At 41.2% G+C, this 25,590-nt stretch overlaps 1 protein-coding gene across 4 annotated transcripts in view; it reads left to right on the forward strand.

Moving 5' to 3' along the window:
• RYR2 (ryanodine receptor 2) overlaps positions 1-25,590 on the forward strand; it is a 755,762-nt gene that overhangs the window by 373,712 nt on the left and 356,460 nt on the right. For all 4 annotated transcript variants that reach the window (XM_081790553.1, XM_081790554.1, XM_081790555.1 and 1 more), the window contains exons 14-17: positions 1,618-1,739; positions 6,420-6,603; positions 9,787-9,922; positions 24,984-25,079. In XM_081790553.1, coding sequence (XP_081646679.1) covers positions 1,618-1,739; positions 6,420-6,603; positions 9,787-9,922; positions 24,984-25,079 — 538 coding nt within the window. The remainder of the gene's footprint in view (positions 1-1,617; positions 1,740-6,419; positions 6,604-9,786; positions 9,923-24,983; positions 25,080-25,590) is intronic.

A 25,590-nucleotide genomic window follows, 5' to 3' on the forward strand; every position in this document is an offset into this window, starting at 1 on the left:
ATTTTTTTGTACTTCCTCTCTTGTTTTCATCACTGACTAAGAATCTAGGCCAGTTGTAGAATGTCCCGTGTTCTAAATGTCTCTGAATTATTTTTTCCCGTCGCCTTTGTCCCTTGTAATTGCCATAAATTTGAAATTCGGTCTGGGGCTCTGCTGTCCAAGTCAACATTTCTTAGCCACATGTGGCTATTTCGTACTTGAATGTGGCCAGAGCTACAGGAACTGAATTTTTCATTTCGATTTTAATTAATTTAAATTGAAAAGCTTATGCTTAATTAAGTTATTAGAGAATTTTTGTGCATGTTTGGAACAGCTTAGGTATGTGAATGTAGTCTTCCAACTGTAAACGTCATCAATTCTAAAACAAATCAAGTATTTTCACTAACAGTTTGGTATCTAAATCAGGATACTCTAAGTATCCTGGATTTTGAAGGCAAAGAAGAATGTTAAATACTTCGTGAACAGGTTGGTTCTGTTTATTAAATAGTGACAAAATATTTTGGATACATTGGGGTAAATGAAATATATAATTAAAATTTTACTTTTAAAAAAAAACTCTTTTCATGTGGGTTCTTGAAAACTCAAAGTTACAGATTTTAGGAACGCTTTCTGCCACCCCTCCCCCCCTCCCCCATGCTTCCTTCTAATTACTACTACTCTTAAGGATAAATACCACATTGCTTGTGATACTGGAGATGAGTTTTATGCAGGGCTTTTTATTTTAATTTATGATAGTGGTTTTCCTGGATTTGCTACACTGCATCCTGTATTATTTATAGCACAACATTCCCCAGAAAGGTTAAAGTTCAAAATATGATTGCACAAATCATCAGGAACGGAGTGAATGAAGCAAAATTCTTAACTCAGATATTACTTTCTAAGAGTTCTAGTCTAGTATCAGATTTTCCTTGTATCTTGTCTTAACAGTTGAATATGACATATGGTTGTGGGAAAAATATGGGTAGAAATGATAACATGTAGACACATTTTTGTAAAGACAGAAATAAGTTTCCATCAGGAAATCAGCAGAAACTTCAGGTATTATTTTGCCATTCTAAATACTTAAGTGGTAAATGCAAAAAAAAAAAAAAAAAGTGTTTATATATATGTATAAGTATTTATATAAGTATATATATATATATATATATAATATTAAAAAAGTATATACCACTTAAATGAGTTATTATAAATCATGCAACTCAAGGGGCACCTGGGTGGCCCAGTCAGGTAAGCATCCACCTCTTGATTTTGGCTCAGGTCACGATGTGACAGTTTGTGAGTTCGAGTCCCGCCTCCGACTCTGTGCTGATTAACACGGAGCCTGCTTGGGACTCTGTCTCCCTCTCTCTCTGTCTGCCCCTCCCCCACTTGCTCTCTCTCTCTCTCTCTCTCTCTCTCTCTCAAAATAAATAAAAATAAACTTAAAAAAAAACAACACACCTCACAGCATAGTTTTCATTATAAATCTGAATAGTTGCACATAAAACCATGTCCGGCTCACTGTAAGTATGAACCGTTATTGTTACGGCTCACCTTTGAAGTGTGCATCTTCTTAGATGGAGATGTTTAGAACGGAGATGGTGGGAGTAATGGCAGTGTTCTTTTGCATTTGTCCAGGCTATTATGCATCATGAAGGTCACATGGATGATGGCTTAAATCTCTCTAGATCTCAGCATGAAGAATCACGGACCGCACGAGTCATCCGGAGCACTGTCTTCCTTTTCAACAGGTTTATAAGGTACGTTTCCTTTTGTTGTGGTGGTTTCATGTTTTATCTCGACTTCTTTATTGGCTTTACAAATACACAAGTCTAAAATACACTATGGTGGTAAGCCTACAATTTGGTGGGTTGGCAATACACATTAGAAAATGGGAGCTAGGTGGTTTTATGTCTTTATTTTAAATACACTTTTAAAAAAGGAATGCAATTTTATTATTTTTTTTTAATTTGAGAGACGGCATGCCAGCAAGTGGGGGAGGGGAGGGGCAGAGAGAGAGAGAGAGAGAGAGAGAGAGAGGGAGGGACGGAGGGAGGGAGAGGGAGTGAGAGAGAATCCCAAGCAGGTCCTGTACTGTCAGTGGCAGAGCCCGACACAGAGCTCGATCCCACAAGTCATGAGATCATGACCTGAGCCAAAATCAAGAGTCAGTGCTCAACCGACTGAGCCACCCAGGCGCCCGTGCAATGTGATTTTAGAAATTGTGTGTGTAACTTGTATTTGATAGCTACAGGTTAGGATTATGCTATAACATACCCTTGTTCTGGACCTGTTTATATTCCTTTCACACTGAGGGTAATGAAGCCTACATACTTTGTGAGTTTTGAACGGTATCAAAAAAATAAAATGATTCTTACAGTAACTAAGTTTCATACCTTCTAATGGAAACAGTTATATATCTTCAAACTAAATCAAGCTTTTGCTCAGAGTGCTTTCTGTAACATTATACCAACATACAGTCTGGCTTGTGATGGGTATCATACATCTCTTTAAACTTGCCAATTTGAGGGGCATCTGGGTTGTTCAGCTGGTTAAGTATCTGACTTTTGGTTTCGACTCAGGTCATGATCTCATGGTTTGTGGATTCGAGCCCTACATCGGGCTCTACACTATGCCTGGGATTCTCTCTCTCCCTCTGCCCTTTCCCTGCTTGCTTGCTTGTGTTCTCTCTCAAAATAAACAAACATTTAAAAAAAGAAAATAGAGGCACCTGAGTGGCTCAGGCAGTTAAGCGTCCAACTTTGGCTCAGGTCATGATCTCACTGTTCATGAGTTTGATCCCTGCGTCAGGCTCTGTGCTGACAGCTCAGAGCCTGGAGCCCGCTTTGGATTCTGTGTCTCCCTCTCCTCTCTCTCTCAAAAATTCTGTGTCTCCCTCTCCTCTCTCTCTCTCTCTCTCTGTGCCTCTCTCTCTCTCTCTCAAAAATGAAAAACATTAAAAAAAATTTTTAAAAAGAAAATAATTTTTAAAAAATAAGTAAACTTGCCAATTTGATGGAAAAGTTTATGTATGTATATACACATGTGTATGTATATACATATATGTGTATGTATTTACAATAATTTTTAAGTTGAATTTATTCAAGAATTGTGAAAATAGGTATATTTCATGTTTGTTGACCATGTATTTTTTTTAAAGGTTCAGGCCTCTTTTTTCTTAATTTTTAAAAATGTTTATTTAGTTTTGAGAGAGAGAGAGAGAGAGAGAGAGAGAGAGAGAGAGCATGAGTGGGGGAGGGTCAGAGAGAGAGGGAGACACAGATTCCGAAGTAGGCTCCAGGCTCTGAGCTGTCAGCACAAAGCCTGACATGGGGCTTGAATGCATGAACTGAGAGATCATGATCTGAGAAGTCAGAGGCTCAACCGACTGAGCTACCCAGGCCTCCCTGTTGACCATATTTCTTTATTTAATTTCTCTTTGTGATTTACCCATTAGTTGATTACTTAATTATTTTAATATTATTTAATTCATCACATTCATGTATTTTTTATATATGTGGGTTTTACTTACATGCTCATTAGTATTTGCTGCACCTTTAGACTTCCTGAATTTGTACAGTTCTTAAATAAATCTCAGAAACTTTGGAATGTTTTACATAATTACAGAATATTATAAAAGGTACATTATTTTAAGTAAAATAATTTGATTCTTCTGTAATATTCATGAAAGCACTAAAATTCTTTAAAATCTCCAGGTCTTCATAATATTGGCACCTGTGTGTTTTCCAAAGTGAATTATTTTTAAGTATTCATTTTATTAATGTAGATTTATTTACTAGTAAGAACCTAATTTTTAAAAATGCAAGGACAGACTTCTCTTTTTCACTGCTTACAGTGAAGGTCAAGGCCATTTAATATATCTTCATTTGTGTGTCTTACGCAGTTTATTTTCTGTGGCCCTTCTGTTCCTTTTTTTCCAGGTCAGGATAGTGGTGGTGGTGATGGTAGAAGGCTCTGTGTGTGTGTGTGTGTGTGTGTGTGTGTGTGTGTGTGTGTGTTTGTATTTGTGTTGTGAGAGGGATTCTATTCTTCTGGACTGTACAAAATACATATGAAGCCTTCTTTTCCTTTAGGTATATTAATGAATGTATTCTTTTTTTATTAAAAAAAATGTAGCGTTTATTTTTGAGAGATAGAGACAAAGCATGAGGAAGGGAGAGGCAGAGAGAGAGGGAGACACAGAATCTGAAACAGGCTCCAGGCTCTGAGCTATCAGCACAGAGCCCAATGCGGGGCTCGAACCCACGAACATGAGATCATGACCTGAGCCGAAGTTGGACGCTTAACTGACTAAGCCACCCAGAAGCCCCATGTTAATGATGTATTCTTAAAGGAAATTATATAAGGGAGGAATCTGTGGTAGTAATATTGTTTAATCTTCAAATTAACAAAATATACATGAATTTAAGGCTTTATGTTTTCTCTGGCATAGTATAATTCTACCACCTTTGGATTTCCCCAATTATTTTTTTCCCTTCATTTTTTTGTTATTGATAAATTAAGATGGTAAATGTCTTTGTAGAGATAGAAGTTATAAACCTTAACATAATTAACAATTTTAGGGTCTTGGATTGTATTTGTCTGACAGGAGGCTTCTGGAAAGTAATTAAATGGTTACATTTCTGATAGTGAATATATTCAACTTAATAACCTAAAAGCTGACATTTATTATTGCTCCTTTTTAGGTTTAAAAATGTAGGTCTTATATTTGAATCACCTTTGAATTTCATTTACTTCAGTATGATGAGAGTTGAGTTTCACTTTATTATCAATATATTTATGATTCAACTAAAGTTTAATAGGACAACAGGTTTAGAACAGGAATACTTCATTGCATATAAATTTTTATTTTAAAAGAGGAGAAATAATTTTCTTCTGACAAGTCATTTCTATTACTTTTTGGGCATAGAAAGACTTATCGAGATAATAAAACTAGGTAATAGATAAGGCTGAAGTCAGCTCTTCAAAGTTTATTTGTAATCCTTATATAATTGATGATACATTTTAAATTATATGTTTGAGAACTGTAAACTTAAAGAAAAGCTAATTCTCTTACGAGGCTCTTATTGTTTTTAAAATGTGAAGTCTAAAATACATAGCTAGCTAGAAACATTTCCTTGTAATAACATATTGCCATTTGATTTGGCTTATGCAGAGAGCAGGAAAGGAAGTATAATATTGTATGCATTAAATTTTGTCTTGACTAATATGAATATTACTATACCAACTATAGTACAGGCATTCTTACATTCTTTTATGGTGTCTGTTGTGTCTTTTTAAAAATAAACTTATTTTGGGGGCGCCTGGATGGCTCAGTCGGTTAAGCGTCTGACTTCAGCCAGGTCACGATCTCGCGGTCCGTGAGTTCAAGCCCCGCGTCAGGCTCTGGGCTGATGGCTCGGAGCCTGGAGCCTGTTTCCGATTCTGTGTCTCCCTCTCTCTCTGCCCCTCCCCTGTTCATGCGCTCTCTCTCTCTCTCTCTCTCTCTCTCTCTCTGTCCCAAAAATAAATAAACATTAAAAAAATTTTAAAAATAAACTTATTTTGGAAAGATGTGGTTTGCAAATAGTCTATTTTAAAGTTCTTTCCAGATACATTCAGAACTAGGAATTTTAAAAGTCTGAATGTCAGGAAGCTTAACAAATTAACCCATTTTTTTGCCAGTAATATGTTTTTCTTCAAAGCTTAGAAAATGCAACGTTTCTTAGTCTGATTTTAAATACTTTTTTTTCAGATAAAAGCATTTTAATTTCTTGTTTTCTGATCAATAAGAAAATTTTTTAAGTTAAAATCATTGGAATATATTTTTGAACAGGCAGGAATTTACAAAATGACAGTGAGGGTCAGTGATGTAGCAGGTAACAATTCCTTCTCTAAAAACAAAAAGTAGAACATAGAGCCTGATGCGGGGCTCGAACTCAAACTGTGAGATCATGACCTGAGCCGAAGTCGGACACTTAAACCTATTTTTTAGGGCGCCCCTATATTTTATTTTTTAAACATATATTTATTTACTTTCTGGGAGAGCACAAGCAGGGGAAGGGCAGATAGAGGGGGACAGAGGATCCAAAGTGGGCTCTGTGCTGACAGCAGAGAGCCCAATGCGGGACTCGAACTCAGGAACCCTGAGATCATGACCTGAGCTGAAGTCAGACACTCAACCAACTGAGCCACCCAGGCACCCCCCCCCCCCCCCCAATACTGGTGTATTTAATATAGCATCATATATAGTTGGCGAAGTTTAGAATTTTTTATTGGAATATATTAATTATTGCTGTTTGAGGAAAACTAAGACCTTTCTTATGGGTTCCTTTTACAGGGGTGTGGGGGGAGAGGGTAAAGCTTTAACTCATCCGTGGTCTAAAAAACAGTAAGATTGCAGATCGCTGATGTCGAGAAATGTTTGCTGTGTATTTTAGGGGCCTTGATGCGCTCAGCAAAAAAGTGAAGGCTTCCACAGTAGACCTCCCTATAGAATCTGTGAGTCTGAGTCTGCAGGACCTGATTGGTTACTTCCATCCCCCCGACGAGCACTTAGAGCATGAAGACAAACAGAACAGATTACGGGCTCTAAAGAACCGTCAGAATCTCTTCCAGGAAGAGGTGAGTTTCCACCAACATTCATTTCCTTTATGCTGCTGTCTTCGGAAAACCGCTGCTCTGGGGGGAGATTCTCTGACAAGGTTTGCATTTTGAGTTGGATGAGCAGGTAAACAGTGGCATAAGGGAACCGGGCCTTGGAGGAACCCTGCGATCATTTTTGTGTCTCTGTCAGCGAGTGCTAATTTGAAACAGTGAAACTCTTCACTCCCCTGGCAAAGGCATTTTATTTTACTGTCGGCTCAGCCTTCTGCACTGATCATTCACTGCACTGCAGTTCGCTTCCTGTTTGTTACAGACACACAGTATCTCAAAGTGTCCGAATGAACACAGGCTTTGAAAAGCTGGAGGGTTTTTAGACTCGTCAGCAGGTTCTCGAGGCTCTTGGGAGGTGCCTGGTCCCCAGGGAGCCTGGTGTTGAGAGAGAGAAACTGCCCAGGGGAGGTCAGGTCGCCTGTGGAGAGACAGAGCTCCAGCCTGTCTGCTTGGACAGAGCAGATGCACTTCTTACTTTTACATGGACTGAGTTTTCGCGTGTGATTTTATTTCACGCACCTTCCAGTAAAAAAGGAGTTCACGTGCCATATTTTATAGACAGAATTACAGAAGGACCAAGTGATACGTCTAATGCTCCTTTAAAAAGAGTGTCGGAATTACTGCCATAGAGAAGAATTTCGGTGGGAGGATGTCAGAGGTGAGCTGGCAAATGCCACCGGCTCAGTCCGTGCTCCGCTTCCTCTGAGTGCCCCCTGTGTGTGGAATAATGAATGTTTCAGAGTAAAAGTGTCTAAGAAAGAAAGGTTAGAGAATATTGACGAGTACCCACAATCCCTACCTCTACCTTCTTCTAGTTTGAAAACGGTTTCCTAATTTTCCATCAACAGCCTTTGAAATTAACATTAATTTTTGAGGACTTTTTAGTGTATATACCAAAAAAAAAAAAAAAGGTGGGTCTAGGGACTGTAGTGGTATGAAAGCACGGAGACCTGTGGACGTGAGCCAGTGACAACATGGACGAGTTTGATGGGACATTTTCTTTTTTTCTTTTTAAGTTTTGAAAGTTTTTATTTATTTATTTTTGAGAGAGAGGCAGAGAGAGCAGGGAAGGGGCAGAGAGAGAGGGACAGAGAGAGAATCCCAAGCAGGCTCTGCACTCTCAGAGCAGAGCCCGATGCGAGGCGCGAACTCGCAAACCGTGAGATCGTGACCTGAGCCGAGACCAAGAGCCGGATACTTAACCAACTGAGCCACCCAGGTGCCCCTGTTGAGACCTTTTCATCCTGCATCTGCCAAAATATTAGACCATGCTGAAATACTGGGCTATGAAAATTCGAAGGATTGATTTTGGATTTTTTTTCAATTTCTTGCATAAGACAATCCGGACGGGAACCGACAAATGTACTTAGGGCCGTGGTCCCTCTTACAACTCTGTGTGAAATAGGTTCCCTTGATTAATCAACTCTTCCTTTTGTGTGTTTTGCCTCATTTTGGCAACCTTTATCTAGAAATAATAATACAAGCTTAATTTCAAATTTAGATAGCATCTTTTTTTTTAAGTTTATTTATTTTGAGAGAGACAGAAATGGCACAAGTGACAGAGGGGCAGAGAGAGAGGGAGACAGAATCCCAAGCAGGGCTTTGCTTGGAGCACAGAGCCCAATGTGGAGCTCGAACCCAGAAAACCATGAGATCATGACCTGAGCCAAAACCAAGAGTCAGACGCTCAACCTGCTGAGCCCTCCAGGAGCCCCAGATTTAGATAGCATCTTGCACAGTGGTATAAGGCATTTTTGATTTGCTTCAAAGCTATCTTTTCATGAGCTTGTCTTTATTCATTTATTAGATCTTTAGCTTAATATTAAAAATGATGATGACCGTGCCTACCCTAAGAACTAGGATTCATTCATGCTGTTACAGGGGAGGAAAAGAAATATTTTTCCTCCACTCATCTCAGGTTTGTTGGTCGAGGCCCTGCAGATCAGAGTGACAAAAGACAGCTATATAAGAGAAAACACTTGGAGGTTTATTAACTGGTGAACCCTGCATATCCATGGAGCACTCTGTGATGAGCAACTCAAAGGAGTGGTTAGAACTTGGGCTTGTACAGCATCCTAACAAAAGGACAGTAAGTTTGTAGAAAACAAAGAGACAAAGGAAAGGAATTTTGAGCGTCTGGGGCAGCAAGTTGTGGGAAGGTAAATACAGACGGAAACTAATGGAAGGTGAGGGTGAGTTAAAGTTTCTTAGGTAGATTCCTCTGTGAAGCCTCTGGGCTGATAAGCGTTGGGCATTGTTTCTTGTGATTAAACATCTCCCGCCCTTCCTGGTGGAGAAGAAAAAGAGAATGTTTTCTTAGTTGCCTTCAGCTCAAAATAATCCTTATGCTAGGGGCACCTGAGTGGCTCAGTCGGTTAGGTGAAGGACTCTTGATTTTGGCTCAGGTTCGTGAGTTCAAGCCCCACATCGGGCTCTGTGCCAGTGTAGAGTCTGGTTGGGATTCTGTCTCCCTCTTTCTGTCCCCCTCCCCCACTTGGTCTCTATCTCTCTCTCAACAGAAATAAAAGTAAACTTAAAAAAATAATCCTTGGGGTGCCTGGGTGGCTCAGTTGGTTAAGTGTCCAACTTGGGCTCAGATCATGGTCTCGCAGTTACTGAGTTCGAGTCCCACGTTGAGCTCTGTGCGGACAGCTCAGAGCCTGGAGCTTCGGATTCTGGGTCTCCCTTTCTCTCTGCCCGTCCTCCTCCTGTGCTCGCTTGCTCTCTCGTTCTCTCTCAAAAATAAATAAACGTTAAAAAGTTAAAAAAAAATAATCCTTATGTCAACGTGGAATATTTTTTAGTGAACCTCTTTGTTTAGTCATGGTAGAATACAGTTGTGATCAATTCCTTAATCTAGCAGTAAACCTTGCCCGTGCAAATATGAAGCACATATTTTGATTTTGTTCTTCTGCTTCTGAGAACAGCCCGCAGGATTTAGAAGCCACTTGCATTACTTCAAGAACATTTTATTTCCCATGCAAATGTTTCTTCCTGTCATGTAAATACATGGCCTCAATTTTCTTTATGATTAACAGGCTTACTTCAAACCAGGCATTTTTTTTTTTTTTTTAATTAATCAACTGAGCATCATTTCTCGTCTGTGAGCAGCATCGCTGTTTCTCAGGGTAATTCTTGTTAACTTTCCAGGGCATGATCAACCTCGTGCTCGAGTGCATCGACAGGCTGCATGTCTATAGCAGTGCGGCGCATTTCGCGGACGTGGCGGGGAGAGAAGGAGGCGAGGCTTGGAAGTCGATTCTGAATTCTCTCTATGAGTTGCTAGGTAAGACGTCTGATGGTTTTCGAGGCAGTCAACGCACGCCCGTGTAGAACGATCCCATAAGTTTTATGACCTGCTTCTTAATCGAGGCTCAATGTGTTTCCTGTTGTTACACTAAATCCTAGTGATGTTTGGTATTTACATCCATCCCTGAATGTGTACCGTGCCCGGAGCAGTAGATTTGTCTTCAGCCTGTGGAAGGGAGACATCAAGGGTGTAATTTGGGGGGGGGGGAGGGGCCCCTGAATGCATATGCAGGAGATATTTCCTTTGTGATTCTGAAGTTAGTCCCCCAAGACTCCTCTTTCTCCTTCACCAGAGTCTTGTCAGGGACCTTCATCTTCCTTCCGTCCTTTTGAGATTTGTGTTTGCAACTTACATTTTTTTTAATTGTTTGTTTAGCATTTATTTATTTTTGAGAGAGAGAGAGAGAGAGAGAGAGAGAGAGAGAGACAGATTGATTGCGAGCCGGGGAGAGGGAGACACAGAATCCAAAGCAGGCTCTAGGCTCTGAGCTATCAGCACAGAGCCTGATGCGGGGCTCGAACTCATGAACCATGAGGTCATGTCCTGAGCTGAAGTCAGATGCTTAACTGACTGAGCCACCCAGGCTCTCCATGCGTTTGCAGCTTCTAAGTGTGCTTGACGTATGTTAAGCAACACTTGTGGTTTAGGAGCATTCCTGTCGACTGTATGCAAACATACGTCCTTATTGGTTTTGGTCTGGGCTATTCCAATAGCTTCTCCATGTCTGTTGTCATGAACTATGAACTTGGAAGCTACTGAGCTGGCCTCAAATTAGGATAAAGAGGGATAGTTTGTTTCTCAAAGCAATGGACGAAGCCAAGATATCAGCATCTGGGGGGCCAGTTCCCCAAACCCCACTTCTCACAGGATAATATGAAGGGGACATTTGACATGCAGTGCATTCAGTTACCGGTAAGGGATTGTGACTCCCAGTCAGTCATGTTGGAAATACGCTTGCCTGCCCTTTGCTTTGGGTGGAGACACCATCTCTCTCTTCCAAGGCTGCTTGCTACAAACATCCGTGAAAAGATGGCCCAAAATAAAGGTTTCAGTGGCTCATTCGCGAGACACGCAAGAGCAGAAGACCTGTGAAGAATTGCCTCTCTCTCCACTCACCCTCACCCCCCACAATCCCACAGTCATCTGGTGAACTGTAGCTACGTGTCTCTTACGTGTATAAGATTATTAATAATCTTCTCAGCTTCTCCCATCGTTCCAGAAGGCCAAGTTTAACTTGCTTTGCCTGGTACTTGAGGCCCCGGTGAACCCTTTTAGGCTTGCCCTTGACTCTGTCCTTCCCCTTTCTCTGGCCATACCCACTTTCTCAGTATCCTGGCCACATCCACGCTTCAGGGACATTTTCCTACTCCCACCTTTCCCCAAATTCCTGTATATTCTTTGAGGCCCAGTTCGCGCGTGACTTTTTTGAAGTTAATCTTGACATTTTTTCTAAGTTTCAAGCATGACTGAACAGTTCCCTCGCCCTCTCTCTCCCTCTCTCTCTGCTTTCTTGGAACTCAATATTTACTTGTTTGTAGCATTTACCACATTAGTTACAAATGCGACCATGATCTCCAAGGCAAGAAGGGCACCTTTTCTGATTTGGCCATCTCTGTCATCGTGTCTGGCACATGACAGATACTCAGTGAATGTTGACTAGTTAAACAAATCGAGTTCTGATAGAGTAGGAAAGTGTGTGCCTAAGTGGAGAAAAGAAGTCTCAAGGCATTTTTTTTCAGCAAAAAATGGAAAAGTTGTCAAAATATTTAGATATTATCTATAATCTAATTGAAACTCACTAAAATTTAATAATACTATTTAGCAAATAGAATTCTTGTGCCTGTTCCCTTCAGGTGGCCTGTCTTATCTGCCATAACAATTAAACACATACAGTTTGGTATTTTCAGAATAAGGGATAATGCTGGCTAGCGTGTCTTTGAACAGGACCCAGGATATTGAGGCTTCCTAGGATTGTGGATTTATTATTTTCGAGAGACAGAGAGAGACAGAGCCTGATCAGGGGAGGCGCAGAGAGAGAGGGAGACACAGAATCCAAAGCAGACTCCAGGCTCTGAGCTGTCAGCACAGAGCCTGTTGTGGGGCTCGAACTCATGAACCACGAGATCATGAGCTGAGCCGGAGTTGGACGCTTAACCGACTGAGCCACCCAGGCGCCCCCTGGATTGATTATTTTACCCATGAAATCATTAGGATAAGGATTTTATGGTGCCCAAATCCTAAGGACAGTATTTCTTTGTCAGTGAAGAAATTACAGCACGAATTTCTGCATTTGGTAGCGTCTGGAGTATGGTAGTGGTTTTGCTACCACAGTTTGACCTCTTCACTGGGTCCAACGCTGGCTTTGTTTCTATGACAAACTAGGTGTTGAGGGTAAAGAGGGGTCTCCTCTGTGTGTGTTTGAGGGTGGAAAGGGTTATGTGCAGAGAGTGTGCTGTTGCAGACAAATCTCGGTGATGCACGTCTTACTTCCATTTTCACATCAGCTCTTTCCATAGTCTGTTAGTTTTTTCTTTTCACTGGGTCCATGCGTTCCTGTATCCATAAGTAACACAGATGGACAGAGAGAAATATAATGCATTTTTCTCAAATCACAGAAAACATCTCATCCGGCAAAGTCAACATTTCAGTTTTATCCTTTTGGGCCACATATCCCTCAAGCCTATCTTCCTTTTACTTGACAGAGTTCGTTGGGGATTAAATTGGATTCTTTTAGAACCTACTGAAGGAGTAGTAATAAACTCTACAAAATGCTGGGTGGGAGCACACTCTTCATCGGAAGTGGTTTTATGACTTAATTTTTTTTAATTTATTAAAAAATTTTTTAATGGTTATTTATTATTGAGAGAGAGAGAGAGTCAAAGTGAGAGCAGGGGCGGGGCAGAGAGAGGGGGAGACACAGAATCCGAAGCAGGCTCCAGGCTCTGAGCTGTCAGCACAGAGCCCGATGTGGGGCTTGAACCCACGAACTATGAGATCATGACGTGAGTCAAAATCGGATGCTTAGCCGACTGTGCCACCCAGGCGCCCCTGACTCGATTTTTCACGGGAACATGGCTGAAGATCTGACTTTTACGTGACTTACCTACTCAGAGAGGAAGGGGAGAAGCAGTTGTTGTAGGTGGAATGATGCATCTCTTAGGATGTGTCCACGTGCGGATTACAGCCTCTGGTGCACACAGCAGAGGTCGTTCATTGGCTCCCAGAGCTGGAGGTCTACCAGCGGGTGTGACTCAGTGGCTTTATCATTGCTTCCGGAACCAGTTTCTTTATGTGTGTTGTGCCTTCCGCAGCAGGGTCTGCTCCCCCCAGTGCTGGCTGCCCTCATGTGGCCTCAGCCGCCTGCTGTCCACTCACAGTGCTGCACAAGTGAACACACACAATGGAACAAGTGAAAGAGGGCCGCTGTTGGAAACTGTCTCTTAGGAAAGAGCATGCCGTTTCTTAACCCCTTGCAAATCACCCCTTTCATCTCATTAGACACATCTGTAGCTCTTCCTGCAAGGGAAATAAGGAATTTCACCAGCGTTTCATGGGGACTGCTCACGTCAGAAACTGGGGCCAAGCCCATGGGCTGCCCGGCTGCCATACAGAAGTGAGCATTGCAGAGAATTCTGGGGAAGGAGTTGAAGTGTCCAACTCAAATGTTAACGTGTACACTTCACTCATCCAAAAGGTTTTATGGACTGAATTCTCATCTGAGTGCTTTTGTCCACCACCTAGCACCATGTGCAAATGGGGTTGGCGCTCAATAAATAGTTGTTTGAATTATTTAATAAATATATTAGAGATTCCCACGGGGCGTAGGTTTCCCTGTAACAGATTAGATGTGGCCATCAAGTTGGTTCATTACACATCACTGAACCCGTTATTCTGTTACCATCATGTCTTTTTCTTGAAAAACCAAAGCTCTAATCTTTAATCCATAGGCAACAGCCTCTGAGGAAATGACCCTTCTTTTAGCCCAGAAGAGTCTCAGAATTATAGCTCTACCACTTACATGACCTTGGACAGATTACTAAAGCCGAGCTCAGTTTCTTCATCTTCAATGCCCACTCTAGAGTGCCTCCTTTTTAGGGTCGTTGTGCGATTCCATGAAAAATACCAGGCACATAGTGAGTGACGTCTATTGTTATTATAAATATTATCTGTAAAATGGCAATACTAATTCCCCTCATAGGATTGTTGGATGGCTTACCTGTTGTAATGTGTGCAAAGGCTCAGCTCTCCCTCTTCTTCTCATTAGTCCTGTTTTTTTGTTTTTTTTTTTTTTTAGGATACATTTATCACCATCCTCTGTGTCATCAATGTAGTAAAACTTTCTTCTTCAACTTGTTTCTGTTCTTGTTTTTGCCTTTTAACTATGCCTTAGAAAAGAAATTTCACTTGCAACGATTGGCTATAACAAGGGAAGTTCTGGATTTTGAAAATATAGAAGACGCAGAAGATACAGCAGGGTGCTTATGGTAGATACACAGTGGCTCTTGATTTCCTCATCAGAAAATGGAGGAAATAAAGTGTTCTTCATAGTCCCCTCCAGGCCAAAAATAATTTTCTATTCCATTTTTCTACCCATTCTCTGAATACAGTCATGCCCAGCTCTTACATCTGTATCTTCCACATCTGGTGCATAGGTGATATTCAGTAAATACTTGAGATCATGCTGATAGCTGGATGCTGTATGATTTCTCTCCACCAATCTTCATGGGAGGCATCAGGGAATCCTTGCACATTTCCTTCAAGAATTGCCATTGACTTTCAGATACTTGGTATTCACCTTTCCCATTCCAGTCTTTGGAGCCCCATGGCTGGGGTGTCTGCCTTCTCACCTGAGGCCTCACTCACTTTGTCTGTGCTCCCTGAGCATTCGGTCCTTCCAATGCTTGCCTCCTATCCACTTCTATACTTTCAGAATGTTAGACTTAGTTTATTTATATCAGAGGTTTGATAGGCAGTAAATATTATCTATGTTATAGATTAATATGGAGACATAAAGTATACATTTCTTAAATGTGTGTATGTTTCCTTAATTATTTACATCCCATTTGATTAAGAAATGATTGAGGGAGCTATTACTTAAAATTGATGTAATTAGAATTCTCTAAAACTCACATCTTAAAGGAAGTTAACAGTATAGTAATCGTGTATGTCGTAAGGTAATACACACTAATTTCAGACATGTGCATGTTTTTGTGGCTTTTAAACTAATTTTTTCATGCAACAAGAGATATAAGTTCCGAATATACTTTCTAAATACACACACACACACACACACACGTTCTTTTTTTTTTTTTTTTAATGTTTATTTATTTTTGAGAGACACAGAGACAGAGCACGAGCAGTGGAGGGGCAGAGAGAGAGGGAGACACAGAATCCGAAGCAGGCTCCAGGCTCCGAGCTGTCAGCACAGAGCCCGACGTGGGGCTCAAACTCACAGACTGTGAGATCATGACCTGAGCCAAAGTCAGATGCTCAACCGACTGAGCCACCCAGGCACCCCCCTCTCTCTCTTTTTTAATCTCTCTCTCCAGGGAAGCTTCTTTTTCCATTTGTTTTTCCCAAGTGTTTTGAATCTCTTTCCTTTTACAGTCTTCTGAAGAGGCGTCCTCTGTAATAGAGACTGTGTCGTGTTGGGAAAACGTGGACTTTGAGTCCAATGGGCCTGCATTTGAATAAGATTCTCATCCGTTCAGAAAGATTAATTGAATACCTGTTATGGGAGATGCCCTAATCTGGGCAGTGAGGGACAGCTATGACCAGGATCCAATCCCTGCTCTCATGGAGTTAATGGTTGAGTAAGAGACAGAGTGAATAATAAAGCTAGCCTAGCCATAGTGCTGTGCAGCTACTGACTTTGCTGCCTTGACCATCCCAATACGTGTTGTTGTTAAATCCTGTCAGTAAGTGATCGATAAAAGACTGATAAATTTGACTACGCAAAAATCAAAATGTTTATGGTGAATGATATCATTACAAAATAGAAAAAAAAAAACAGGTGGGGATTTTATAAAATATGCCACCTGTGTGAAAGACAAAGGCCCGGTTTCTATCATATGTAGAGCTTTCATAAATCCATAAGGAAAGGACATATCGCTTAATAGAAAAACAGAAGATGGGGACAGGTAGTTGCCAGAGCAATAAATAAAATAATAAAAGATATTCAACATGACAAATAACTGCAAATGAAAATGATAAAGATCATTTTTCACTTAGGAGATGAGCACAGATAAACGATTTGATAATACTCGTTGTTGGGGGAAATGTTGGGTAGTGTGTTTCTTTCTGGTGGGGGTGCAAATTGATGGAATTTAAAAAACCAAACAAACTCTGGTTGGCAGTATACATAAAACTTTAAATGTATTTCCTTTTACTCTAGAAATTCTACTTTAAGAAATGTATTCTAGAGATATATTTGTACAAGTGTGGAAAGGAGGTCCACTGCAAAATTGTTTATAAATTGCATAAAATTGAGAGCAATTTTTCTATCAACAGGGGATTGGTTCCATAAGTAATAGTGTAGTACTGTGTTATCATTGAAAATTGAGATAAACGTATCATCAGGAAAACTGTATAAAACACGCCAGATGGCTGTTCTTTTTTAGCATGGCCATCTAGGATATGGTATTGAGCGAAAAAAAGCAGGATGCTTGCTGTATTAAGAATAAGATTACTGTATTAACATTAAGATTCCAACTGCCTTGCATTAGAAATATGTAGAGAAAGATACATTCTTGTACACACTGGACACTTAAGGAAGGATGCACAGAGAAGGGCTAGGTGGCTGCTTCTCAGGAGACAGGACTTCTACTTTTCCATTGGATATTTATTCTATTTACACACATTACTTTTATAACTGAAAAGAGTCGTTAATGTAAATGGCACCGTGCTACACAATTGAGGATGAAAGGGAAAGCTAGTAAATTAATTCCAGTCGAGTGAAGAAATAGACTATTTATGTTAGTGCATGCGCATAAAGAGGCTCTCTCTCTTTTTTTTAATGTTTATTTATTTTTGAGAGATACAGCGTGAGTGGGGGAGGGGCAGAGAGGGGCAGAGAGAGGACGACACAGACTCAGAAGGAGGCTCCAGGCTCCGAGCTGTCAGCACAGAGCCCGATGCGGGGCTTGAACCCATAAACCGTGAGATCATGACCTGAGCTGAAGTTGGACGCTTAACCAACTGAGCCACCCAGGCACCCAGAGACTCTCTTTCTTTTTTAATGTTTATTTATTTTTAAGAGAGAGAGGGAGACAGAGCACAAGCGTGGGAGGGGCAGAGAGAGAGGGAGACACAGAATCCGAAGCAGGCTCCAGGCTCTGAGCTGTCAGCACAGAGCCAGAGGCGGGGCTCGAACTCACGAACCGCGAAATCATGACCTGAGTCGAAGTCAGATGCCCAACCGACTGAGCCACCCAGGCGCCCAAGAGGCTCTTTTTCAATATACACATGGTAGGTTCTCTGGTGGGTGTTCGGGGTACACAGAGCGGTGAGAGATTTTGTGGTTTAACTGTTCCTTTGACTACTCTTGATTTTCTGTTTTTGTTGTCAGGAACACTGATTCCATGATTAGAAAAAGATATATAATCTCATGTTGACTTAAGAACCATCTGCTGCCAGTAATTTTCACTGAAGTCAGTGTAATCAGAAGATAAGTAGCCGTCTATACGTGAGCAGATACTTCAGTGTGGCTGTGAAAGCCTCAGATCTGTAGCCGTATCTGGAGGTGATAAGATATTTACATCTCAGTGTTCTTTTCTTTTAAAGTTCATTTATTTATTTTGAGAGAGAGAGAGAGAGTGAGCGAGCGAGCAAACAGAGGCTGGGTGGGCAGAGGGAGACAGAGGGGGAGACCAAGCAGGCTCTGTACTGTCAGCGTAGATCCCAATGCGGGGTTTGAACTCACGAACCCTGAGATCTTGACCTGAGCCGAAACCAAGAGTCAGACTGACTGAGCCACCCAGGTGCCCCTCACTGTCCTTCTTTACCCAGGTATCAGGAAGTGTGGCCCAAGTATCATTAACTCCAAGTCTGTTAAGCTTCCTTCCCATGCTTCCAGCTAGGTAGACAGTAGATCCCGTCGTAGACTTTGGTGTGAAATAAGCCACCTTCTTTTTCTTCAGCAGGTTTATTTAGCATGGAGAGAGCAGGTGGGAATGATGATCTATAACAGTTTTAAAATTTGACACAGATCTATTTAATATGCGTTGTAGGTGGAGAACGACAGAGGCAGACTGATGAGCCCGCCTCCTGGAGGGAGTGGAGTGTTCCGGAGACACCAATATTCATAGTTTGAAAGCGTTGCCATGGCTGGCTTTCATTTGTCTTTTCTGAAATCCACACAATTAATCTGCAGGAGGCTTGCAAGCCAGGATGATTTTCTAAAGATGTTTGAGAAATGGCTCTTTGGCAAACCCTCCCAATGAATACTCCTTTAATGAAGGTTCAAAGTATGAAACAAAGAGGATAGGCTGCAGCCCGTTTAAGGAGGCAGAAGTTACCAGCTTTTGTTCAGAGCTTAGCTGACTGAGCCTCTCAGGCACCCCGAGATACCTTCTTAATCTGTTGATGTTGACCGAGACCCCTCCTAGAGCAGGGGTTCTCTTCTAGAGCAGGGGTTCAGGCAGAAAGAGACTGGTGGGGAGCAGCGTCGACTGGCCCCGAGCGTGGACTCTGGAACTGAAATTGCCTGTGAGGCATTGGCCCCAGTATGAGCTGTGCCAGCAGGAACACACGGCTGTCTCCCCTCACCGTGTCCTCCACCAGCCGGCTGTTCGGCTGCCTCCTGATGAGGGTGGAGAGGGAGGAGAGAACATAGCCTAGTTTCTCTTGGTTGTGTGGCTGCCCGATCTCTGGCTCTGGCCAGAAGGTTAAAGCTGTCCTCCTTGGTGGGGGGGAGTGGAACAGCTGGCAGGGGGTGGGAGCTGCCTTTCTCTGGGGGGCATGTCAGATGCCTTTAGCCAAGGCCCTGCTCACGGGACGGGACAGCTGCAAGTCTGTTCTCAGGTGGCTGTTTGCGGCTCCTTGCTCGGCCATGCGTGTCTAGTAGCCTGCCTCCAGCCTCTTTCTCCTGAAGTCTTCCTGCTGCTCCTGATGGCTGTGCTGAGTAGACTCAGAATGAGTGCACAGAGATGCTCTTCCCCCAGGATCCATGAGAAGTGCTCGTGCGTTCTTGGCCCAACACAGTCATCGAGACCCATCCACGCAAAACACTGGGTCGGCGCCTCTCCCACCCCGTCCACTTCCTGGGCAGGCGGTCCTCAAACCTGAGTTCGCACGGTCCCCCAATGGCAGGGATGCCTCCTCAAGCTCTCCGAGAAGTTTCTGTGGCACAGCACTCTGAGATTTGTCAACGGCCTTCTCGAGTTTTTGTGTGTTTGTGTATTTGTTTTTTAGGCTTTTCAGGATTTAGGAGCAACCGCTTGTTAATCTGAAAATTTTAAAAATCTTTGTGGATTCTAGTTCTTTGGTCCCTCATTTGCCTACGTTATAACCGTTCACTTGGTATTTCCATACTTGGCATGTAAGCTCCAAAAGAGAACCTCATTTGATTTCCTGCTATATCTCTTACTCCCAGAACAGTGCCAGATGCAAAGTAGGTAATCACTATTTGTTCAGTAAATTTTAAAAGGGAGAGTACTCTTGGAAGATCTTTGCATCTTAACCTGCCTGTAGTTTTCTGATTCTCCAAGTATTTTGAGAAGTTGAGTCTCAGAGTTTAAAGACACTAAAGCATGGGGACACAGCGATGTTACAAAACGAGTAAGAGATGCAGAATGGAGTATCTTGGACTTTAATAATTTTTCAGTGGATGGCCAATATTGCGTTTCATATTCTGGTTGGATAAAAGTTGAGAGGTTTAGTTAGTTATTCAACATGAAAAAATGTGATAAAAGAAAGAAAGGTAGAAACTACGTTTAAAACATAACCACCCATTTTAGCATATAACCTTTTCAAAATATTTCTTTGGGCACCTGGGTGGCTCAGTCGGTTGAGCGTTCGACTCTTGATTTCAGCTCAGGTCATGACCTCGCGGTCGTGAGATCGAGTCCCGCGTTGGGCATGGAGCCTGCTTTGGATTCTCTCTCTCTTTCTCCCTCGACCTCTCCCCCATTCATGTTCGCTCTTGCTCTCTCTCTCTTTCTGTCTTTCTTTTTCTCTAAAATTAAAAAAAAATTAGGAGCTCAGTTGGCTAAGCATCAGACTTCGGCTCGGGTCATGATCTCACGGCGTGTGAGTTCGAGCCCTGTATCAGGCTTGTGCTGGCAGCACCAAGCCTACTTTGGTGTCTGTCTCCCTCTCTTTCTGCCCCTCCCCAACTCGTGCTTTTGCTCTGTCTGAAAAATAAATAAAAACATCAAAAAAATTAAAGATAAATAAAAACATTTCTGTGAATCTCTATAACATTATACACATATAAAACACTTCACACACCCACACGCACACACATACAATAATAGCATGATGTGTTCACACCCATGCACATCCCGCATCACTGTGACATCAGTTGTGGCCCTCTGCTCCTGAAGGCTTAGGTAGCTCAGTCCGCATTCCAATTTTAGGGATTGAGACAAGCTCAGGGCTTCGGTTTGATGTCTCTACGTTTTGGGGGATTATTTGGATACATTGTTTTCCATTTCATGCTTCTTCATTATCATCTGTTGTCTCTCCAGGGTTATGTAGTACCTTGGCGTGCTGAACTTCACCTCTTCACAGGTGCATGCAAACTGCCATTCGTATTGACCGTTTGTGATTGTTTTGGGATGGAAGTTGTTGTGACTCCAGAGGGAGTCCTTGTGAAGGAAAACGTCACGGAGCATGATCCTTTTTTCCTCCTGGCTCCATTCATCTTCCTTCCTGTTTTAAAATAAGAAAATGTCCCCTTTGGGTTTTTTTTGTTTTTTTTTTTTTTAATTTTTTTTTTTTAAACATTTATTTATTTTTGAGACAGAGAGAGACAGAGCATGAACTGGGGAGGGTCAGAGAGAGGGAGACACAGAATCCGAAACAGGCTCCAGGCTCTGAGCTGTCAGCACAGAGCCCGACGCGGGGCTTGAACCCACAGACGGTGAGTTCATGACCTGAGCCGAAGTCGGCCGCCTAACCGACTGAGCCACCCAGGCGCCCCGAAAATGTCCCCTTTGGATGCAGGATAGCAGTCCTACCTTTATCAGTGTTCCTTAAGGTCTCTGTTTTCTGTCTCAGGAACTTATCAGGATATAGTTCTCAAAGAAGCAGCTCTCATTTTCCAAGAAATATTCTGAAAAAAAAACACCATTTTTCCATGCTCTGCATATACTTATACATATACATGTATACATATACATTGAATATATGCACTTACTTCACAAAAATGAGATCATACGACCAATATTCTATAGCATTTGTTTGCACCTGTCTTCTGTATTGGGGGCATCTCTTCTTGGCAGTAGCTATAACCCTTCACCAGGTTTTAGTGGACATATACTACCCTACTGAAGGGTAGGGTAGTGCACCCTCAGACTGTTTCCAGTATTTTGCTCTTATAAACTGTATCATGATGAACTTTCCTATAATTCTCAGCACAGCTTTCAATTACTTTGGAAACTCACTTAACTGATTTCTTCGTAACTAACTTGCTGAACTGTAAGATTTTACACCCTCTGTTTATCTGTAAGCCATGTTACATACCTGCACACACGCATCTACCCACACACTGATAACGTTCAGGAGGCACTCGGTTTTATGGAGTTTAATTGTTTTCATTAGAAATATATATATTTTTTCAGAGTCTATTGAGATCATCACATTTCGTCTTGGACTTATCAACAGACATCCTAACACATTTCTGTCTCATTGGAGGAATGAACCCCTACTTGAGTTAATGTTGCTAATGCATTGCTGAATGATTTGTAAATACTATCCTTATAGAAGATATTTGGATTTGTATTTGTAATTAAGAGTTCCCTCTAGTCTTCTTATATGCATACTTTCTTTGTTGGGTCTTGATATCAAAGTTATACTGTCTTTATAAAATAATTAGGGAGGCTTCCTTAGTTTCTTTAAAATAGTGTAGTTTAGAAATCACTTTTTTTCTTGAATACAGAAAAAAACTTTTGGTCTTTGACATACTTCTCAATATTAATCATGCTTTATTTTTCAATTTAGATTTTTCTTCTTTGGGTCAGTTTTGGTGGAAAAAAAAGTATACATATGCATAATTGGAAAACATTCTTTTTCCTAGATGTTTCAGAGTTCTGGTACAGAGATACAGTGACTGTGTTTATAATTCCTGTTTATTCTTAATTTTTTTCTTTTTCCTTCATGATTAAAGCAGTTGATATTTAGCTTATATTAAAAAAAAATTCCTGGCAGTGCCTGGGTGGCTCAGTCGGTTAAGTGTCTGACTTTGGCTCAGGTCCTGATCTCACGGTTCATGAGTTCGAGCCCTGCATCAGGCTCTGTGCTGACAGCTCAGAGCCTGGAGCCTGCTTCGGATTCTGTGTCTCCCTCTCTCTCTGCCTCTCCCCCACTCACGCTCTGTCTCTCTCAAAAATAAATAATCATTAAAAAAAAATCTTGACTTTGTGGATTAATTTTACCATTTTAATTTATTACATAGATCACATTTTCTATTTCTAATGTAGTTCTTTTTGGCTGTTTATTTCTTTTTCCTATTTTACTTATATTTTTTGATGTTCTCTCTTACATTTTGAAAGGCTGTTTAATTAACACGTTTCACCCTGTTGCTTAGCAGTGGAAGTGGTTAATTTTTGAGTACAGTTTTGACCATAGATCGCTGATTTTATTAGGTAACATTTCTGTTTTTGCTATTTACTAGATATTCTGTAATTGTGGTATTGATTTGTTACTGACTCAAAAATTATTAATGAGAGAGTTTAAATTATTAAGTGGCTGAGTTTTATTTTTGTTTCTACTTTTCTTACTAATTTCTAGTTTTGTTACATTGTTGTCAGTGGGCTGTCAGTTACAATGTCATGGGATATGCCATTTCTGTTTGCAGTAAATTTTTTTAAGTTTACTTATTTACTTTGAGAGAGTGTGAGCAGGACAAGGGTGGAGAGAGAGGGAGAGAGAGAGAATCCCCACCGTTGCCAGTGCAGAGCCTGATGCAGGGCTCAAACTCACGAACCGTGAGATCAGAACTGAGCCCACATCTGACACTTAACCGACTGAGCCACGCAGGTGCCCTGTGTTTGCAGCAAATTTAATGAAGGTTTTTTTCTGTGTGTGGCTTACTCTATGATTTTCTTTAATGTTTCATGGTTTATTAAAAGGGTTGATTTTTACGCTGTAGCTTCTTCAAGAATCACCTTATCTCTAGCATCTGTCCTTTAAAGAAAACATTTACTATCTTCAGGTTTAAAAACCAGAGGTAAAATTAAAAGAGTGAGTTAAATTTTAAACAAATGAGACTCTGTAAAGATTCAGAAACCTTACCCTATACCCTCCCTCAGTGGCTGTTGTTGTAAGTCATGAACAGATATTCTAATGGGTTAAAATTAGAAATCCTGCCGAGCACATTGGACTCCTTATCCTTCTATGACACCTCATCCTTGACACTTGTCCCTGGCACTTGTCACTTGTGTGTGTGTAGCTGATTGCTGGCTCTTGCTGGACCTCTGGCCCCAGAGCGAGAGAGGAGTCTAAGTAATTAAGCGCATCATTGTTTACTCTTTGTGCAAATGTCCTGCGGCTCTGTGCACAGAGCTCTTCTACAGTTGTAAGAATAGACCTTCCTGTCTTTGCTGTCACTGTTTCTTTCTTACTCTGAGGTCAGGTACCAACGTTTAGTTTATGTGACAGAAGTCTAACATTAATTATGCTCTGTCACCACAGGGGCTCTGAAACTTGCGTTCTTCAAACTGCTTTCTGGCACTAGCAGAGTTTAAATAGTGATTGTTGGGGCGTCTGGGTGGTTCGGTCGGTTAAGTGTCCAACTTCGGCTCAGGTCATGATCTCACGGTCCGTGAGTTCGAGCCCCTGGAGCCTGTTTCAGATTCTGTGTCTCCCTCTCTCTCTGCCCCTCCCCTGTTCATGCTCTGTCTCTCTCTGTCTCAAAAATAAATAAACGTTAAAAAAAATTAAAAAAAAATAAATAGTGATTGTTTTCTTATGGTGACATCTTTTTCCCATTAAATGCCCTATTCTGTCACCATCTCACCGACCCTTTGTAGACAATTGTAGTTTCTGAACAATCTCATGAATTAACCTAAAATTTTCACCAGATTTGCTTTGAAAGAATGGCATGATTTTGAATCATTGGAAGTTTTAAATGGATTATGTACATTGGATTGAAGGAGATCCTCGAGGTCGCGTAGGAGTTTCATAGAAGATGGTTTCTTTTGTCAAAGGTGTGTCAGAAACAGTAGGTTAAACACAGAACAGGCGATTTGACTGCATGTCAGAATCCTTCAAGTGCATGGTGGTGAATCTTTTTTAAAGGAGAAGTGGAGATACAGGGGGAAAGCAGAAGGTTTCAGACTTACTAGTCATCTACCCTCCCATCCTTTTTTCCAGGTAACATTTTAATTAATTGTATCTGTCTATGTGCCTATTACAGTTACCGGGGTGTATCTCCTCGTATTTTGTGCTCCATTTTCAGGAAAACTGGTGTGCTCTTAACTTCTTCATTATAGAGGTGAGAATGTTGAGCTCTAGGGAAATTAAATGATTTAATCTCCTGGCTAATTAAATGCAAAGAGTATTAGAGCCCAGGTGAGGCAACTCCCAGGACACTGGTTTTTCCATTATCCTTTATTATTTCCTCCCAATATGAAATGTAACTTTCTTCAAGATGTATTCTTTCTAATGAGCTGTGTTTTGTTTCAGTCCCTATTAATAAATATCAATTCTTTCAAAAAAGTATCTCAGTTTTGTCCACGTAGGTGTGTCTATATATTTATGTTTTAAGCCAAAGCATTTTCTTCTTGATCCACCATTTCAGGGCCACTAGCAACTTCCCTTGCATTTTAACCTGGAAAATCACATAACTGTGAAGTCTGCTCTTTTTCTTTTGCAGCGGCTCTAATTAGAGGAAATCGTAAAAACTGTGCCCAATTTTCTGGCTCCCTGGACTGGTTGATCAGCCGATTGGAAAGACTGGAAGCTTCTTCTGGTATGTTTTCCGATTATCTCCTTGTCATGATATATCCTTCCTATTTTCTCCTGTTTTATGTCCTTTAAGACATAAAAGCAAATTGAAGATAAAAACAGAGCGTCGGTGCAATGTAAGTGTTTTCCTTTTAATAGGTTGAAGTTTTTACTTATTGACAAAATCGTTTTTTTTTTTAAGTTTATTTATTTTGAGAGAGAGAGAGAAAGAGTCAGCAGCAACAGCCAGGGAGGGGCAGAGAGAGAGGGAAAAAGAGAATCCCCAAATAGGCTCTGTGCTGTCAGCACACAGAACCCAACGTGGGGCTCGATCTCGTGACCATCAGATCATGACCTGAGCTGAAATCAAGAGTCGGACACTTAACCAGCTGAAACACCCAGGTGGTCCAGTCGTTGGTATTTTTCTTAGTTATTTCTGAAAAGCAATTTTACGATATCTTGTTCATTTACATTAAAAAAAAAATGAAGCCCTGAAAGCTTCTAAAGAGCCAGAATTCTCATTCTTTTTCAAATCA

This window comes from Panthera onca, chromosome D2, assembly GCF_046562875.1.
Source record: "Panthera onca isolate mPanOnc1 chromosome D2, mPanOnc1 haplotype 2, whole genome shotgun sequence".
NCBI lineage: Eukaryota > Metazoa > Chordata > Mammalia > Carnivora > Felidae > Panthera > Panthera onca.